Here is a 20,133-nt window from a genome sequence, read left to right as displayed (position 1 = left end):
AAGAAATTCTCTACGTACTATTCAGAGCATTGCGAAGACCCAATGGCCCATGAAAGGAGCTGGCAGCCTCCGTTTCAAGAAACTCTTGAAAAGTTTTGGAAAGTGCATCAGAACCAGACCAGACAGATGTTGATTAGAGGCACACATGTGGCAAGTAAGCATATCCCTCTGATGCATATGTAGTTAGAGAGAGACAGCAAAAGCCCCACTACCAGACCGAAAGTTATACTCAGCTACAGTGTGTTCAGAGAGTGAGATTTCCAAGCTGTGAAAAGGGGACTATTCAGAGAGGAAGAAAAACCCAGAGCTATTTTTAATGGCATTTTCAATGTTTACTAGCAGGTTAAAAGTCATGAGCCAAGTTCAGTAAAGCTGCTCAGATCAGGATGGCTTATAGCACACGGGGACCTGTGGTTTCCATGGACTTTCCCTCCAGATTGAAAGTGCCACTGAAACTGGGTTCATTAGACACAAGTTAGGTTCAGCTCTCAGCTGCTGGCAAGCTTTCAATAAAGCCGTCATTTGGATAATATTTGGACATCCCGGTTTATCACAGGCGGCGTAACATCACCCTGACAATTAATGCCACAGCTAGGTCAAAGCAGACACACACAGGTATGTTGTCTGCACACAATGAGCAGAACATACATTTCCAGAATGGAGGACTCTCTTTGTCATTTCCCATAACTTAAAATTAGAAAAAATAAAGTTTCCAGAAGAGGGAGAGAGAACAGAAAGTATCTTTCATGCTGTAAGATCCCAAATCACCTCACAACCCTGCCTCCATTGCAGATGGACTTCTGACCTTTAAAGGCACAGTGTGGTACAGAAAACAGAACCATAAATACATGCACTTATTGTTAATATTACAGTAGTATCTCCAGCTAAGATTCTGGTCCCATTATGCTAGGTACTGTATGTACATATCATAGAAGACTGTTTTTGTAAATAACGTGATAGAATTTCACAATTTCCTAGTACGGCACGTGAAATCAGCTCAGTGGTATCCAGCTCTAACCAGATTTTGAACAGAAAATAAAGTAATAAAGACCAGAAAAAAAGGAATGCTATAGCTTATTAGGCTGAGGGGCGGCTGACTACGGACCTGAGCAAGCAAGATTTAAGCTAACTTGGGGTATGTTGGCTCAGGCTGCAATCACACCCAGTGGCTGCAGTCTAGACATACCCTTATGTGAGTGGACATTTGACACAACTACGTGGTAATGACTCCCTGAGTGTGCAGGGATAGGACCATCCTCTAGGGCTCCTGGAATCAGCATGCCACAGATTCCAGGTCACCAATATTACACACAGACCAGGAGAGAACATTCTATCACATGAAATCTATTAATCAGCCGTGGGTTATAGATACATCATCCACTTCCAAGGAGACCTTTGGAGCATTTGTCTACCATAAAGGGGACCTCTGTGTTGAAGAAGTGTGACACGATCACGACAAAATGCAAATCTACATGAAATTGAAAGCTTTTGTATTTTGGTACCAAGTCAAAAAAAAAAAAAAAAAAAGGGCTCATGTACTGGATTTGTCATATTTTTGTTTGGGGGGAGGGTGATTTGGAGAGGGGGCTGCTTGAAAATAGGTCCTTTTTCCAATTAAAATGTAAACGAGGCTATTCCCAAGTTAAAAATAATGGGAGCTCAGCACCTCTGAAAATCAGTCCCAAGGTAAAATATAATCCAGTTAAAATTCAGAATTAAACAGTGATGCAGTATTGCAGACCCCAGTAATAACACAACCCATAGTTTGGAATCCATGTAACACAAAATGACGAAGCATAGTTTTGGCAAGAAAAAGCAGAATAGTCCACAAGTGGCAAAGCCACAAGAAAGCAAACTGTGGTCTTTGCCTTCACGAAAGAGGACAGCAACGGCAGACCTATCCATGTAATGAAGTCATCCTGCAGGTATGTAGCAGACTCTCCTGGAATGCTGCCACTTCTGTAGCCCAGTGGGCTAGTTTGCCTTTATTTACTGCTTTGCATTATATTCTGATTTGCATTAGATTTAGCAGTAATGCAAGAAACCTACAGGCCTGTATCCTGTAAGACATTAGCTTCAGCAAGTTAGCATAAGGCTAAGACCTGTGACCCTGTGAACTTTGAACAGATAAACTTTGCACAGATAAACGGCCCAACCGAAAACCCCACGTATTTGGGGAGTTTAAGGGGACGTTCTGACCACAGATAAATAATTTAACTACAGAAGTGTCCTGGCAACAAACTGACGTACATAACAGGTACATGAGATACGTTTAAGGCTGGCCTGCTTACTTGCCTATATATCTTTTCTTATACGTTTCTTATGGGTTTGATTATTTGTTTTATTATAATAGGTTTATATTAGCGTATATTTTGGCTGTAACATAAGGTACCTGCAAACCACATCCTGTATGTTGAGCTAAGGCAAAGTTAGCATACATATGGTTTGGGACCTTTCACTAGATAAATGGTGATGAACTAAAGCATATGGTTCATATATGGCTGCAACCTTTAACATAAAGAATGCATTGAAGTAGGTTGGCTTTCCTAAGTTCATACCCTTTTAAACTTAACAGGTACACCACCACTTGGAACTTGGAAAGAGCCAAAATAACCAGTTAGGACAGAAATAACAAATGTGATACCTAACCACAAAAGGGCCATGGTAACGAACAGACGTATACGATAATAAGTTAGGATCATTGATAAACTAACCTGTAGGAAAAAGACACTCCAACATCAGTAAGGTGAGGAAATACAAATAAGGAGAAGGGAAAAATCCCCTACTGAACATGCATCAAACATAGCGGCATCAGCATAATGTATTATAAAAGCCTAAGGGGGGTAGGAGAGAGAGATTTAGTCCTTGGGAGGTGCCACAATGATGGCCACTGATGAAGATGAGGAAGGTGATGGTGATGAGGAAGACGATGGCTAACGTTTCAGGCTGTTCTACAAGGGATGGTGTGAGTATATGGGTGTGCAGATGTACATGCTGTCGTATTTCTATCTATCTTCCTAAGTTGGGGTGTTTGTGACCGTGCTAAATATATTAATAAACTATATTTGTAAATATAAGAGAGTTCCTATAGTGTGTGTATTGCAACTGTGTACATCAGGGTTCCCAACTGTATAATAATTTAAATAATACTGGGCATGATCTTGGGGCAAGAATCTGGCAGCCCCCAAAGTGATAACTGGGGATTCTAAAGTAATCAATATAATTAATACATAATCTAAAGATCAGGCAACACTTCTAGGGTGGAACACAGCAGTTGTTTAACAGCACACAGCAACAGTGCTCAATTGAGATGGTGAACCTCTGTGGGGGGTGGAGATTTTGCAACACTTCTAAGACTATTTGTTAGGCTGTGCCTTCACATTTGCCAATCTTTTTCCCATGAAATTTATACCCATGTTTCACCCCCTGCCAGAAAGTGATCTCATTTAAAACCAAAACTTATGTTTCTTGGTAAAGAGAAGCCTGTGATGAGTACTATATTGGGGCAAAATAATCACTCCCCACCCCAAACTAGGCCAGGACCAGTGGATGCCTACAGCATATCAAGATAGAGAGGCGGGTCTATTGGCTAGGACACTGGGTTGTGACTCAAACTGGGTTTGATCTCTGGCTCAGCCACACCCTGCCTGGGTGACCGTGGGTAAGACACTATCTACCTAATGTCTCTGTTCCCCATGTGGAGACAACAGAATTTTCTACCTCACAGGAGTGGCCTGAAGATAAAATCCATGAATGACTGTGAGGTGCCCAGATACTAGAGTGATGAGGGCCAGATAAATACCTAGGTAGACATACCACAGTGTATTTTTTAATTAGGATGTCCTCTCACCATCCCTGCTCCTTATTTCCCCACTGTCTCTTTGTATTTGGTTTTCACTCCACCTGGTCTCTGCTCCATTTTTTGCCCTATTTTTTCCGGTGGAGAGTTCCCTCCCTTTCTGCTCCCTTTTCCCCCAATCTGTGCCCTACTCTAATCACTCCTACATTCCAGATGGTTCAAGAATCAGGCAAAACACATTTTCCCACCCCTAGCACCCAGCCAGCAGGCGACACTTGTCTCTGCATCCAAACGCTTGGTCATGGCAAAGACTCGCTTCTCTCTGTCCAGCCCATCATAGTTCCCATTGTCTCGCGGGCAAACTACTCACATCTATCATCATCCTCCAACCCTCCGTTTTCCCAGACAGCAGGGGCTCGGGGCGAGCCAAGCCAGCATTGTTGATGCACACATCAACCCCTTGATGTAGAGTCTTGATTGCAGAGAACATAGATAGGATCTCCTCTTCATTGGACAGATCGCACTTATAGGGAATTAGGATGCCAGGGTATCCCGCACTCTGGCATTCTGCTGCCAATTTCTAGAGAAAGAAAAAAGGAAGGAAGAGAAAAGCAATCAGAATCCCTTTCCCTGGGAAAGGCTCAACTGATCAGCTGTGCACTTCATTTCTGCCAGCAAGTACTTTCGTTATTAGTTTGTATTACAGCAGCACCTAACAGCCCCAACCAAGATCAAAGCCCCACTGCGCTAGACCTGTATAAATGCATAGTACGGGACAGTCGCTGCCCCGAAGAACTTGCAGTCTAAATAGGAGAGACAGACAATGGGAACAGAGGCACAGACGGGGAAGTGACTCACTCAAGGTCGCAGAGCCAGGAACAGAACCCAAATTCCAGTGTGGTACCCTATCCACTGGACCACGCTGCCTCTGCAGATAAGGCTGCCAGAATCTCCTGTTCTGATGACTAAAATTATGGTCCTTGATCCTTGATTTTAAAACGTCTTCGCAGAAAGGGACTAAGGCTAGGTCTACACTACAAGCTACACTACTGTAGCTATGCCACTGAGGCACAGTAGTGTAGACACTTGCTCTAGCAATGGAAGGGGGGTTTCAGTCACTGTAGTAAATCCACGTCCTCGAGAGGTAGTAGTTGGGAGAATTCATCCATCATCCCATCGACCAAGCCATGTCTAAATCGGGGCTTAGTTTAGTTTAACTACATCTCTCCAAGATGTGATTTTTTCATACTCCTGAGCAATGTAGCTACATCAGCCTAAGTTTTAGGTGTAAACCAGGTCTCAGACTTGGCAAGAGGAGGCCTGATCTTATGTGTAGCATAGGCTGTCTTGCTAATTGCCTGTCACTTGCACATTACATTTGCTCATCCAGCTCCACAGAGCTTATCCTCTTGGGTTGGATGCTATAAATGTCACAGACATAACTACTCAAAACTGAATTCCCCTCGGTTTGCATTTGTAAGGCCAGATCCTTAGCTGGCGTAAATCAGCATCATTCCACTGAAGTGAATGGAGTTACATTGATTTACACTAGCTGACAATCTGGCCCCATGCTGTCTAATGTGTGTGCTGGATTGTAGTATTTTACAGTAAGAAGATCACCTCTGCACCTGGCAGATTTTTTAAATATCAGACATTTCCAAGAAGCTTGAATAAATTGAACCAGGGCACAGCATGGACTGTGTTCTCAGAACCATTAAAGGATTTATATAAAGTTCAGTCTTGGCCCTTATGACTCTTCACTGAAGTCATTTTTTAAACACTTAAATGTGTTTATTATTCAGATCACTTAATTCAGCCGCCTTGCATGGTGCACATAATTGTCAACCTCTACATTTATAATAAAGAACAACAAAAAGCAAAATTTGTCCACTGAGCCGCTGGGCAGTAACTCAAACAAAACATATGCTCTTATCAAATAATCCCCCCAAAAACACCCAAAGGAGAGAAAGCCTTGTAAAACAGATAGCTTTGCCTTCTGTCCTGAAGATGGTCAGCAAATTTAGGGCCCGATCCAGTACTGTAAACCATGGGAGCCTTTCCATTTACTTCAATGGGAATTGGATCAGGCCTGGGGAGGAATGAATTCAAGTCAAAGGTCCTCCAAACACACCAATCCTGCACTGTTAGCTTGAGCTTTCCATTGATTTCAATAGGACTTAAGTATGTACTTAAAGTTAAGCACATGTTTAGGTCTTAGCTGCATCAGGGACTTGGTTTAAGCTGACTGGCTTCCATACAAGTACTTTTCAGCGCCATCCGCACTACAGCGTATGCACCATGAAACACTGATTTAGATCCACCGAGGGTCTGAGGTCTTGGCACACCCCAAAATGTACAGTAACAGAGCCCACGCCTGGAGGTGACTTGCTGTTGATTTAAGTTTCATTCATGTGGTTTAACTAGCCAAAATAAATTACAAAGCACCAGCTCTTGAAGGAATCTTCCTAAAGGGCACTTAGGTTTGGGAGGACTGGCCTGTCTGCTGCCCACAAGGAAGTGATCGAGGTAAAGGTCTAAGGATCAGATCCAGCAGCCACTGACGTCAATGGAAAGACTCCCCTGGATGTGAGCGGGCACTGGATCAGGCATTAGCATTGCTGTGCAAGAATGATTCCCAGGCTAGTGATCCAGCCCTGATCATCCAAGGTGACTTACTGTGACAGATGTAAAGGGTACCATATATAATAATATATATTATTAGTATTAATAATAATACAAATAATTAAATTGATCAATTATTATTAAATAATTAATAATAATAAATATTACCCTTCCCTTACCAAGTGATATATTCAAAGGGATTAGCTCTACAAAATGGACTAAAACGTATCATTAATGCTTTTAGGTCATTCTGACCTCCTGTATATCAGAGGCCACTAAACCACCCATACTCAACCCAACAACCAGAGTTAGACCAAAGTACTGTATTACGGCCTTCGGTGACTAAACTATTGTACGCCCAACCTCGCTCTTCCCAGTTGAACTGAGGTGTTTGCTTTATAAACCAGTCTTTGCAGTAACAAGTAATTTAAACAACAACTAAAAGGCAAGCAAAAACCATGCCTGGCTTCTGGTGAGTCCTGTAGAGGACAGGGTCTGAGTGAAATTCACTCTCAAAAATACAGACGCAGAGCTTTGTTAATGCAAGCAGCAGGAGGGGTTGAGTGATTTAAATTGAGCTCTCCGCAACAATCAGTTTGTCAAAGAAGCATCAGTGGAACATCGACATTAAAGGAACTAGCTCATTTTTAAAAGACACGGGGTGAAATAAATTCTGCCCCACCGAAGGCAATGGCAAAGCTCCCATTGATTTCAATTAAACCAGGATTTCCCCCACTGTGTGTACATTTTGGGAACTAGTTACCTTGACATTGTCTTTTAAAATTAATATATAAGACAGAGTGAAAGCGTACCAGAGTTCACACATTGCCTTCTTGGAATATAAATACTCAGTTGGAATGTTAAATAACAACATATACCATACAAAAAGTTCCTTTCTTTGGGAGGAAAAAATTAAAAACCAAATCAGTAAATGAAACTGGATTCTCTTAACTGTTCCCCTTCCTTTTCCATAAAATATGAGGGTTACAGCTGGTTCACATTTTTCAAAATTCACCTTTCTGATTACATTTTCCATTGAAATATCTATTTTTGCCCAAGAGGGTTGGGGGGGGAGGGAGAAATCACAACAAAATGTGATTCTCTCTCCCCTACTCATTTTCTGATTAGCTCCAGTCAGAATTTTAAAATATTAGCAACTGCTTCAGGGGTGTTTTGGAGGGGTTTTTTTTGGGGGGGGGGGTAGCTGGGGGGGGGGCTCAGTCGGGGATGGGGAGTCAGAAAACCTCTGTTTTGTTCCCAGTTACTGCATTCGTTTGTGTGTCACAGCCACATTTTCAAAAGTTACTGTTTCATGTACTTCCACCTTTAGAGGCTGATCTTCTCCTTTGAACCTAATTTTCAGAGGCACTCGGCTCCCACTGACTTCAATTGGAGGTTTGCACTCTCAGAGCTCTTAAAATTCAGGAAGTTTGGGACTCCATCAAAGTCAACAGAGCTATCCTGATCTACACCAGCTGAGAATCCAGCTCAAAGAATCTCAGAGGTGGGTACCTAAAATCAGCAGCTACTTTTGAACATTTTGACCTTAACGTATCCCACCGGCAACACTAAAGCGCTTTAATGTGGCTTGTGTGGTTGTGGCAGAGAGCTCTCCCAGCGCTCGAAAAAAACCCACTTCCACCAGGGGCGTGGCTCCCAGCACTGGTGCACTCTTTACACTGGCACTTTACAGCGCTGAAACTTGCTGCACTCGGGGGTGTTTTTTCACACCGCTCAGTGAGAAAGTTGCAGCACTGTAAATTGCCAGTGTAGACAAGCCTAATTCTGACTTGCCTCACAGGCATATTGTGAGGCTTTATTCATTCATGTTTGTGAAGAAGTTTGAGATCTTGGGTAGGAAAAAGCTACTGTATTCCAGGTTTGGACAGGTTTCGGAGTAACAGCCGAGTTAGTCTGTATTCGCAAAAAGAAAAGGAGTACTTGTGGCACCTTAGAGACTAACCAATTTATTTGAGCACGAGCTTTCGTGAGCTACAGCTCACTTCATCGGATGCATACCGTGGAAACTGCAGCAGACTTTATATACACACAGAGAATATGAAACAATACCTCCTCCCACCCCACTGTCCTGCTGGTAATAGCTTATCTAAAGTGATCATCAAGTTGGGCCATTTCCAGCACAAATCCAGGTTTTCTCACCCTCCACTCATTATCATGGTATCTGAGCTGGAGACCATGTAAAATAATATTCATAAAGCTTTCAGTGTACACACACGGCACCTCCAAATAGGGCCTTGTGTCACTATAAACGATATACATAAGAAACAAGAATGGTTAAAACCTCTAAAAAGTAAGAATATAAAAGCCAGATGGAAGGGTGGGGGGATTGAATACATAAAACAAGAGTCATTTAAAAGACAAAGCACTTGAGAAGGAAAGACAATCTCACATCCTGCAGGCTACTGCAGTGAAGCAAAAGGTTGCCTGCCGACCCGTGGGGAGGTGGTGAGACCTCAGATAGGTTGGGGGAGGGACTTAAGTCACAAGCAGATCAGCACTGTTTGTGCCAAAGCAAGGAACGTGATCCTTCGGGAATCATTCACTCAGCACTGGTGCAAATGATGAGACAAGGCGTAAGTCAACCAAGACTCAAACCCTGCCCCAGATAAAAGAGAAAAAAAAAATCAAGCTTTAAATATGCAAAGAATAGTACAGAGTGATACAAAAGTCTGTACCACGAGTAAGAGTCTGTAAGGTGATGTCCTTTCAAATTAACCTCTCTCTGATATTTTTTCCATATCCTTGTCCTTTATTTCCTTGAAATTTAGCTGGTCACCTTGGGCCTGATTCTCAGTTATGCGAAGGCCCTTTTATGCTACACTGGCAGCATAAAAGAGCGATGGGACTAAGAGTGGATGCAAGTGCAATTCAGGGTTAAAGTAGTTCTCAGAGCTTCCAAACAAGAGGAAAAGGAGTACTAGTGGCACCTTAGAGACTAACCAATTTATTTGAGCATAAGCTTTCGTGAGCTACAGCTCACTTCGATGAGCTGCTACTCTGGCTGCTACTCTGAATCCAAACAAGAGGTAATTTACACCACCTTTAATACCCCTTTTACATGGCTAGAGTGATGCAAAGCAGTGTTAAGCCTGGTCGACACTGAAAATGTCCATCAGCATAGTACATTTCTCGGGGTGTGAAAAATCCACAGCCCCGAGAGATGTCGCTGTCTCTAACCCTTGTTGTAGACAGCACCAGGTCGATGGAAGAATTCCTCCATCAACCTAGCTACCGCCTCTCTGGAAAGTGGATTAACTACACCAACAGGAGAACCCCTCCCAGCATTGCTGTGTGTGTCTACACTGAAGAGCTACAGCGACACAGCTGCAGCACTGAATATGTGCTGCTGTAGCATTTTACGTGTCTACACAGTGTAAATGAGAATTAGTCCCTACATCCCCAAGTGACATTAGCAAAAGGAAGACGTCTTTGTGTTTTGTTTCTCCCCAGACACACCTCCTCTATTGAATCCCACAGGAATAACGGCGCTGAACTGAACGCAGTAAGGGTTTCAGGCTTTGGGCCTAGGGTTTGACTTCACTGCTAAAAAAAGACGCATTTTTTATCTCAGGGTAACTAACATGCAAGAACCAGCCTGAATTAAAAATACAGGAAAGACCAGGCACTTAAGTTTTATATGAGGTAAACTGGGTAAAGTCTAAACTTCACGTGCAGTTATAGTGCTGACCTCGCCTAATTTACCTTGAGGTGAAGCAAAAATGCCAGGCTTTCACCATGTTTTTACCGTATTAGTTACCCTGAGGTAAAAAACACACACACCCCTTTTCAGCAATGAAGACAAGGCCTGATTATGATCTCACCTACACCTGTGCAAACCAGGAATAATTCCACTAAATTAATGGCATTACCAGATTAAAAACAGTGTAAACAAGAGATGACAGCACCTAGTATATTGACAGCCTGGTCCATGACTGGGACTTCTTGGCACTACAGTCATAAAAATAATGTTTTATTTACTACTAATAATCAGGAGCTGTGGGCCCAGTTCACGATTTCCTGCATCATATACAATCACACCACGCTAAAATGATTTAAAGTGCTACCATTATCATCTGGTAGCCTTTTATCCCCATTTTGCATTAATGTAAATAACTAAAGGTGCAGGGAAATTGTTCCCTAAACTACAAACCAACTTCCCTAATACTGGCCTGAGCGTTACCCCCACTGACTTGTCTGGAGCTCCTCCTGGTTTACACCAGTGTAACTGCAATCACACAGTCATACCTTTAATTAGCAACTAAATCCCAGCAAAAGCGCCTTGTTACAAGTCACTGTCAGTTTGCACAATGTAATTTTACATTCAATTTTGTTGAATATTTGCCCTTAAAAAACAAAAAAGGGACATGCATACCATGCTCAGAGGGCACTGGGATTCATTACATATAGTAAACAACAAACTCTACATTGTGAAAAGCAAAATGATCCGGTATCAAAAACCTGGCAAGTGAGAACAGGGTGAAATTCTTTTCCTTCACAAGAAGCCTAAGAAAAGGTCTTTGTGTAGGTGAGGCTTAGGGCTCATTGTATCTGAACAGAAAGATGAAGATTATTGGATACATTTTTTTCCACAGTTCTATTGTACTTGGGTTTGTTTGTCCTGTTTTCCCCCTGAATTTAAGAGGCAAAACTCATAAAGCAGCATTACATTACGGGAACCAAAGGGAATTTGTATGTACGTGCTTTCTAATGTGTATGCTTCCAACATAAATATGGCTCAATTTATTATTCATTTGTGCAGCTTTAAGGGCCTGATTCTCCTCTCACAGCAGTGTAAGTCATTTGAAGTCAATGGTATTACACTGGTGTAAGTCAGAGGGGAATCAGGCCCAGAGTTTATTAGGTTTTGTTTTTTTTTTAATCCTGCCTGCATGCAGAGAGGAATAGAATCTTCACACACATTCACAGGGGATATTAACATTGGTACTGTATTTTGTTTCCTTGCTTAGTTTTCATCTTTTATTGCAGGAGCTTGAATAGCTTTCCAGTGCATCACCTACACACTGTAATGCATTTGTTCTATGCATTCACACCCTGGAAGCCACATCCTGGTCTCTGCTTCCGCTGCTTTAAAATTGCCCTAGTTTAGAGCAACATTGAGGCTCCTCAAACTTGCACACAGGGCAAAAGCCACGTCCAAACAGCCCCTGGGATCAGAAGGGGGCATGAAAGCAATAGACTTTTGCCTCCCTGTATCAGGTTTTGCATCAAGAACAATACAATGATCTAAACAATACAATGATCTAGCTCCATGTGGCTTATCTATCCTATGTTTTTGTATCCATTCGCCTGGGAGGTTGTGACCTAGTCTGAGCAAACCCTTAATCATCTCCATGAGAATTTTTAAAGGCAAAAATCAGGTCATTTGAGAGAGAAAAAATGTAAATGATCATATTAAAAAAAATATTTACACAGACAAGATTCTGAATCTGGATGTGAAAGTCTTTTTAACACTATTTAACTGCATACACATGTTCTATACTTGTACAGCACTCCGCACAAGAGAGGTCTCGTTACAAGATCGGAGTCACTAATAAAGAGAATAAATAATGTCACAGCATGGAGGGTGACAAGCTGTAGGCTTAACACACACAAGTGTGGATAAAGGACACAGCAATTGCATGCATTACCGTTGCTAATTAATCATGATCGGCGATTATTATAAGCATCCAGCTCTTTTATCAAACTAAATGATACAAAGCTAATGAAATGAGAGGTTCTGCGGCTCTCTGTGTGTGTTAATCATTCAACAGCCACAGCCCAAAATTCTCCAGAGGATCCCCTCTCACCCCTTCCAAAGGGCCCTGATGCTAATGAGAAACAGCATCTCATCGCTGATATGTCACATTAGAGACAGTGACAGCTTCCAGTATGAGGCGATAGTCACATGATGTCTGGCTGCTGGGGAGAGATGGACTCTGGCTACAAACATCCACCAAATCATTTGCAAACTCTGTAGCCTGCAGCCGTTTCACCAATGTGACATTTCAGCGGGTGAAATAAAATGTACATGGCATTAAAGGGAGCTTTCTTTTCCTTTACAGCCCTTCTCTCTGTATCCAAAGTGACTGGCCTATGCGTTTGCAGGACAGTGGGGACACAACAGTGCATGACTATGTGACATACCATGTATCATAAGTAGTTTCCTCCACAGGAGACTGATTTGTGTTGCATCCTGACAATGCAAACAGATAACATGTTGCCTCTGCAAAAATTCAATCAATAAATGGCCCACAGCCACACCAACTTGTGCTGTGATCTGACCTGCTCTCGTGATCTATGCAGCCTTGTGTAGGGTCAGTGCTTGAACAGGAGGCATTCAAGGAGCATCTTGAGAGGGTGTGGTCAAGGATTTCAGAGATGGCACCGTTCCCTCCATGTCCAGGGTGAATAACTGTGGTAGTGTGGCGCTAGGATTTCAGAGCACGTGCTGATTTTTGGATGAGATGTAAAACTAAGGCGTTAGCTGCTTGCAGCGTTTTCCTCATGGGCCATCTCCAGACCGACTGAAATCAGTGGAGTCCTTCCGTTGACTTCCATGGCTGTTGAATTAGGCCCCATCCGGGTAAGGTGCTAATCCAAGCTGGAACCTGAGTGGCCAACAAGGCTGCCTATCTAAATTCCAACTACATTTCTACGGGATACAGTGGCCCAGACTGCGTTGTCTTTCAGAAACACCAGTGAGATGAGGCTTGGAAGCTGAAAACCCTGCAAGGATACCCTCCATGTTTTCCCCAAAAGCGTCCCAGTAAATGGACAGCAGCTTTGCCCCTGCAGCTCCTCTGCATCCCAGTTCCCACTTAGGACAGAGGTTCAGTATAACAAGAGTGATAAACCAATGCATTAAAGGTATCTCCTGTCTGGGGGACGCTAACAAGCCTGGCAGGCAACTTTCACTGCTTATTAACAGAGTTATTTTTTTGTCAGCTATCACAGAGGTGAACTTCAAACAAAACCTCCAGGTCCAAATGCTATGAAATTTGGGGTTGGTCAGAATTGAAACCAAGACTCAGACCTGAATTTTGCAGCTGGTCCATATCAATATAATGAGCCAAAGCCCACAGATCTAAATACCCTGGTTAAAATCCTGGCCCTAATGAAGTCACTGGAAGCTTTGCCATTGACTTCACTGGCAATTTCACTCCCTGAACTTTCAGAGTGTTTGAGATCTGACTCCAGAGCCAAATTTTGCAGCTCAGGCACTTCTCAAAGGGTTTTCTTTTTCATCAGTCCATGACTAAGAATGAAGGAAACAGATTCTCTTAACCCTGTTGCACATAGGAAAGCTAAACTATGCAGGTTCCAAGGACGTAAGCAGCTACAATGCATCCTGAATCTGCTGTTGTAAGGGCAGTGGGAATTCTGCTTTCAGAATGCTTTGTTCCACTTGTACAATTACCCAGGGAGGTAGAGAGCATCTGTCAGAGTCACCAAGGGGGCACAAGAAAAATGATCATCTTCTAAATAAACATTAGAGACAGAGAAAAAACAAATGTTATGGCGCACAAGGAAAATGGGGGGAAAAGTACACTGTGAAATCTTCTCTACATGTCACAAGATTTGCAGAGAGAAATGGGAGGAAGTGCAGTGTGAACTGATGTGTGATTGCAGTGTATTTACAAATAATACAGGACCTGTTAACCACAAAACCAAAGCGTGAGCATTGGCTCCTATCCAGCTTGCCTCTGATGCGACAGATTCCTCAATGCAATGTGCGAACAAGAGAGAGAGAACTTTGAAATACACGGCCCCCTACAGCTTTGCAAGAATCAACATTCTGTTCATCTGCCAGCAGAAATTAGGACAGCAACATAACTCAGAACTGTGCAACTCATTCACTCCTCTGGCTTTCGTGGAAATGAGGAGAGACAGCAACATGGTCAAAGAGGCCAGAAAATCCTAACAAGAAAATTTCTCCCTAGCAGAACTTAATGAATTCTGCATCCTAAAAGTGTGACCTGGGAGGCACAACTGGGGATCAGGGTTCTGACTCCAGCTCTCCTGATCACTTGCTGTGTGGCCTTAGGCAAGTCACAACCTCCAATGAGTCTCCACTGGGATGAGGAGACTCACAGGCTGAGATTGGGTTTGAGTGCCCAATTCTCATTTATTTTAATTGGAGTTGGACATCCAAATCTCTTAGGCGACTTTGCAAATCTCAGCCTTAATGTCTAAGGGTCTAATCCAAAACCCATTGTCTTCAATGGGCACTAGATCAGGTCCTAAAACACTTCAAATTACTTAAATGAAGGGGCTATACTAACACAAACTGTGATTACTATTACTAGCATTACAGAACAAAATGGGGGGCACTTGCTGAGTTCAGCCTAAATGACGGGGAAATCGATACATTGGAATAGCATCATTCTGTCTGTCGGGCTCTGCTTGTTCTGAGCTAGCCAATATTTCTGTAGGACACAGCATAAAATTGCCCCTCTGATTGAACGATAGCCCTCCGCCCCCTTATTGTGAGTGGTTTCATTTGGCCATCTATGTGATTTTGCTGATAGGCCACTGTATGCTGATAAGGTTTGAAGGAAGATGTGTGTTTAAAAAGAGGGGAAAAGACTGTAGCATACACTTAAAGAAACATTTTTAAAAGGCCAGCAGCAGTTAGGCAAATTAAAAGAAGCATCCAGAGCTGCTGGGAGGTGTTCAGATTTTAAAATTTAATCAAAGCTAATGTTAAAATTATATAATACACAGGTTAAGGAAGGAGTGTCTGTACATCTGGGTATAGGGCTTAGATCATTCAAAATTACAAAGTTGGTTTTAAAAGTCATAAATTACATACAAAACAATCTGCAATAACCCAAATTTAGATTAAAATTTAATATAGCATCCAAGTTATACAGAGAGTTGGTTTTAGAAAGCAAATACAGCAATGACCATATGAGACTCTAGACGGACACAGCTGATAAGATGGAAGGGGCCATTCATCCCTTTTGATCGTAGCTTTACATCAAGGCGTCAGCTTTCATGTTTATTTCAGTGGTTGAGAGAGACATAATGCCCAAGTTCAGAGATCTTCCCAGCCAGAAAACAATCTTGCAGCCTGGATGCCAATACCTCAAAAGGGAGAGCTTATCACGCCATATTTGCCCGTTACAAAGTATCACAGCGGAAGAGTCTCCACAGCGTTGGCGGTCACATTCTTTGCTCCCATAAGCCTGTCCGTGGCCATGTACTTTCTGTACTTGGGATAAGATCTTAATTTGCTCCCAAATGCAATCACTGTATCTTGGTACGTCGTGCCAAGGGAACAGGAAGTCCTAGTAAACAACCTACGCCAGGCACTCAGACACCAAAGGTCACTCTCGATTTTAGGATTTCTGAGCAGCAGACGGCATATGTTAAGCCATCATGCCCACTGCCGTGTAAAATAAACTTTTCAGGAAATTAAGATACACTAATCCAAATGCTGCAGTTAACACGCAGCACAAAGAGCTCGGTCAGTTGGAAGAATATTTCCTTCTGTCCTCTTCCTGATAAGATAATTCTCTCCCCCGCTGAGTCTCCCTAAGAAATTTCACTTGAGATAGATAGAGGTAGAGAGATTTTACACACACACCCATCCCCCCATCAGGTCCCTGCTCCTCCAAGATACAGAAGAAAACAGAACACAGGGCACATGAGTAAACCTACTGGAGACCTGATCCTGTGAAACAGTGTCAAAACTGTTTGGATCAGATTCTCATTTACAGTGCAGAGGGGCTTTAAAATGGGCATGAATTACATTTACATCCAGACCAGTGTAAAAGGGCCTTGTGTAAATGGGAATAAGGCTCCCTCTATCTTGTAATTAAATGTTTAATTGAGGCAAGTGGGGCAATACCCCCAAATTCTGGCATCTGCAGAACATTAAAAAGTTCTAACTGTGGGTGGCTGGGAAGAGAGTGGAGAAAATTAATAGCAACTAATTCCAAACTGACTTCACCTGTCTCTTATTACTGGGAACAGCAAGACAACTGGGCAGAGATGTAACAAGAATGAAATAAAACATCAGGTAGGCTCAAGACTGAGCTGGTCTTAGTTTCGCAAGTCTTGGCCATTTTTAATGTTCCTGAATTGCTCTTCTTTTTAAAAAAACTTACAAAGTGCACTGCAGTACACCAAAGGATGATGTGAGAATTTTGTTCAATTACTGTTCCAGCAGTGCCTGGAATTTTGACGGTCACTGTCACTTTCCATCATGGTAAAGCAGGATGCAGTCATTGGATGTTAATGTACCAAGGTACAGAAAACAAAAACAGGACATCCACTGTATCTCAAGGTTTCCAAGAATCATTGTGCATCTTGGATAACAAAGAGAAAGAGTAAAACAAAACAAAAAAACCAACACCGTACATTTACAAGCTGTAAAAGTGTAGAGAAACATACACACACAGTCTTTCTTATTTCATTCTCATTGATGCAGGTTTATTGGAGCGATCCAAAATGTTTCAAATTTGAGTTAATTCTGAATTCTAAGATTCAAAATAATGGTAGGAGAGGGGGAATTTTAAACTGTGTGTGGGAAATTACACACGCACACACATTTCTCCCCACACGACCCCAAAGACCAGTAGAGCTGGCTGAAATTCAATGTAATTTCAATGTTTTTAAAATAAATGGGGGGGGGAACCAATCAAATCCTCATCAAATTTCCCCCCCAACCAGGTCTATATGGTCTCCAGTTGTATATGCAAGTTTCCCAGCACACTTCTGCACATAGGACAAATCATTGCGGTTACTCTGAGGCACATGCCTACTCAAGGGAGGTTTAAACAGTTGTTGCTTCTCCAGTTTTGAGGGCTGATCTAAGAGCCATGGGACAGTTCAGAAGAATAGGGAACACCTAAAACTTTAGGACATGCTTCACCCCCTTCATCTTTGCTAGATTAGGGAAGAAGTAACACAGAACCAAATAGGTAAAGGTGGGATGGTGGCAGAAGGTGACTAAGGGCCGGTCTACACTACGGGGGGGGGGGGGGAGGGGGGGAGGTCGATCTAAGTTACACAACTTCAGCTACGTGAATAACGTAGCTGAAGTTGATGTACTTAGATCTACCTACTGCGGTGTCTTCACTGTGGTGTGTTGACAGAAGACGCTCTCCCGTCGATTCCCCTTGTGCTTTTCGTTGAGGTGGAGTACCAGAGTCAACATTAGAGCCATCAGCGGTCGATTTATCATGTCTATACTAGACATGATAAATCGACCCCCGCTGGAGTGATCGCTACCCGTCGATCTGGCCGGTAGCATAGACAAGCCCTCATGCTCTGATCTATGCTTTCCATTGACTTCAATGAGCTTAGGATCTGGCCCTCACAGAGCTAGCCCTGGCCAGCAAAAGGTTACTACTTGGCCTGATTCTGATTTCACTTGCATCAGTGGTAAATTAGAAATAATATGACTGAAGTCAATGTAGTTACACTGGAGAAAGAGAGACCAGAATCAGGCCCACTTGCCGTAGGCCAGCGCACAGGGGAAGACTGAGGGGAGAGAATAGATCTGCCAATGCTTGCAGCATCCGAATGGTGATGTGAAAAGAACAGAAACACTAGCAGACAGGAATTTATATTTAAAGGTTCGACTTCAGTCCTTTGCCCCCTGGGTGTGCTGAAGCTGGCATCACTCACAGGACTGACTGTGTGGACAAGACCACAAGGAAGCCTGGGGGAAGCGTTTTGCATATTCCCTTGGGGAATGAGAACATACCCTCAAATGTATCCAGAGAGAGAGAGATCCGTCATGCCATTTAAAGTCCACTGCAGGATTCTGCCCCCCTTATTCCCCTCCATGGGGAAAATTTTTAATTCTGCACCGAAAGAAACTAGTTTTGCAATTTCAGGTTTCTCAGGCGATCCATTGCTGTTTCTTTGGTTTGGCTTTCAGCATAAGTTTTCAGTGCACTGTTGTGAGCCAGAGAGAAACCAACATTTCTAACCTCTCTGTTTCCACATTCAGCTGGCTAGTGTTTTTAAACATTCAGTACAACACTGGCATGAAAAAAGATCAGGCCTAGATGCCATAAACCCAAGCATATGGACCTTGATGGAGATTCAAACAAAACAGAAGGGTAGACCAGCTGATGATGATCCAGAGCTGCTAATGCTGTTTTCCGGAGGATTGCAAAGGACACACCTTGCCTCTAGTTAATCTCATCATCTTGGGGTTAGAAACCACATACAACAGCATGTAGTTCTTCCTCACTTAATGAAGGGCTCCGCTGTCAAGATTGACCACAGCAATCATCCCAGAAAATCTCCTGAGGGTCTTTTTTTTTGGTTGTTGTTGTTCTGTGCAGTTTGCCACCTGCAGAAACATGAATCAAGATGGCTCTTTTCATCTCCCAGGTTACGTCTGCTTTAGCAAATTCTCTTTGAGAACAAAGCGCCTGGTGTACATCGCTGGCATTCAGTCGGAGCCAAAAATCGCTTAATGGGATCTTGTGAATAAAGGAAAGTCACAGGCTCTCCTCAAAGACAGACCAGCCTCATGGAAGTTTGCAAAGAAATGGTGCTATGGAAAATATGGATGGCAACTCTACAAACTGAAGGAGATAGTGATATTCTTCCAGGGCATCATTTAACTCTTAGCCAATCCTAAACAAAACACTAGGGACATTTTCTCTGGGTTTCAGAAGGATAGCAGCTGCTGAGCCAACAGAGAGCTCAAATAGGAAACGAAGGGTAGGAATAAACAGACAGTGTTCACAGTGAAGAGAGGTAAACAGCAGGGTTCCCCAAAGATCTGTACTGGGACCAGTGCTGTTCAACATATTCATACATGAGCTGGAAAAAAAGGGGGTTAACAGTGAGGTGGCAAAGTCTGCAGATGATACAAAATTACTCAAGACAGTTAAGTCCAAGGCTGACTGTGAAGAGTTACAAAGGGATCTCACAAAACTAGGTGACTGGGCAACAAAATGGCAGAGGAAATTCAGTGTTGACAAATGCAAAGTAAAGCATAGTGGAAAACATAATCCCAACTAGACCCCATCATTTTGTGGGTATAAATTAGCTGTTAACACTAAAGAAAGAGATCTTGGCATCATTGTGGATAATTCTCTGAAAACATCTGCTCATTATGCAGTGGCAGTCAAAAAGCTAACTGAACATTACACACCATTATGTAAGGGATAGATAATATGACAGAAAATATCATAATGCCACAACATAAATCCATGGCACACCCACAGCTTGAATACTGCGTGCAGTTCTGGTCACCCCATCTCAAAAAAGATATATTAGCATTGGGAAAAGTACAGAGAAAGGCAACAAAAATAATTAGGGATAAGGGACAGCTTCCATATGGACAGGTTCATCTTAGAAAAGACACAACTAAGCAGAGATATGGTAGAGATCTATAAAATCATGAATGGTGTGGAGAAAGTGAATCAAGAAGTGTTACTCACCCTTTCACAAAACACAAGAACCAGAGGTCACCCAAGAAATCAATAGGCAGCAGATTTAAAACTAACATAAGGAAGTATTTCTTCACACAACACACAGTCAACCTGTGGCATTCGTTGCCAGGGGATGTTGTGAGGGCCAAAACTATAATGGGGTTCAAAAGAGAACTAGATAAGTTCATGAAGGAAAGGTCCATCAGTGGCTAGTAGCCAAGATGGCCAGGGACACCCAAGCCCATGCCTCTGAACCTCTGACTGCCAGAAGCTAGGACTGGACAA

At 42.7% G+C, this 20,133-nt stretch overlaps 1 protein-coding gene across 1 annotated transcript in view; it reads right to left on the bottom strand.

Moving 5' to 3' along the window:
• DHRS11 (dehydrogenase/reductase 11) overlaps positions 1-20,133 on the bottom strand; it is a 62,711-nt gene that overhangs the window by 11,809 nt on the left and 30,769 nt on the right. Inside the window, exon 2 of the mRNA XM_077836862.1 lies at positions 4,170-4,379. Coding sequence (XP_077692988.1) covers positions 4,170-4,379 — 210 coding nt within the window. The remainder of the gene's footprint in view (positions 1-4,169; positions 4,380-20,133) is intronic.

Source organism: Eretmochelys imbricata, chromosome 17, assembly GCF_965152235.1.
Source record: "Eretmochelys imbricata isolate rEreImb1 chromosome 17, rEreImb1.hap1, whole genome shotgun sequence".
Lineage (NCBI taxonomy): Eukaryota > Metazoa > Chordata > Testudines > Cheloniidae > Eretmochelys > Eretmochelys imbricata.
Note: the sequence above shows the minus strand (reverse complement) of the source record. Positions and strands in the feature narration are given on the sequence as shown.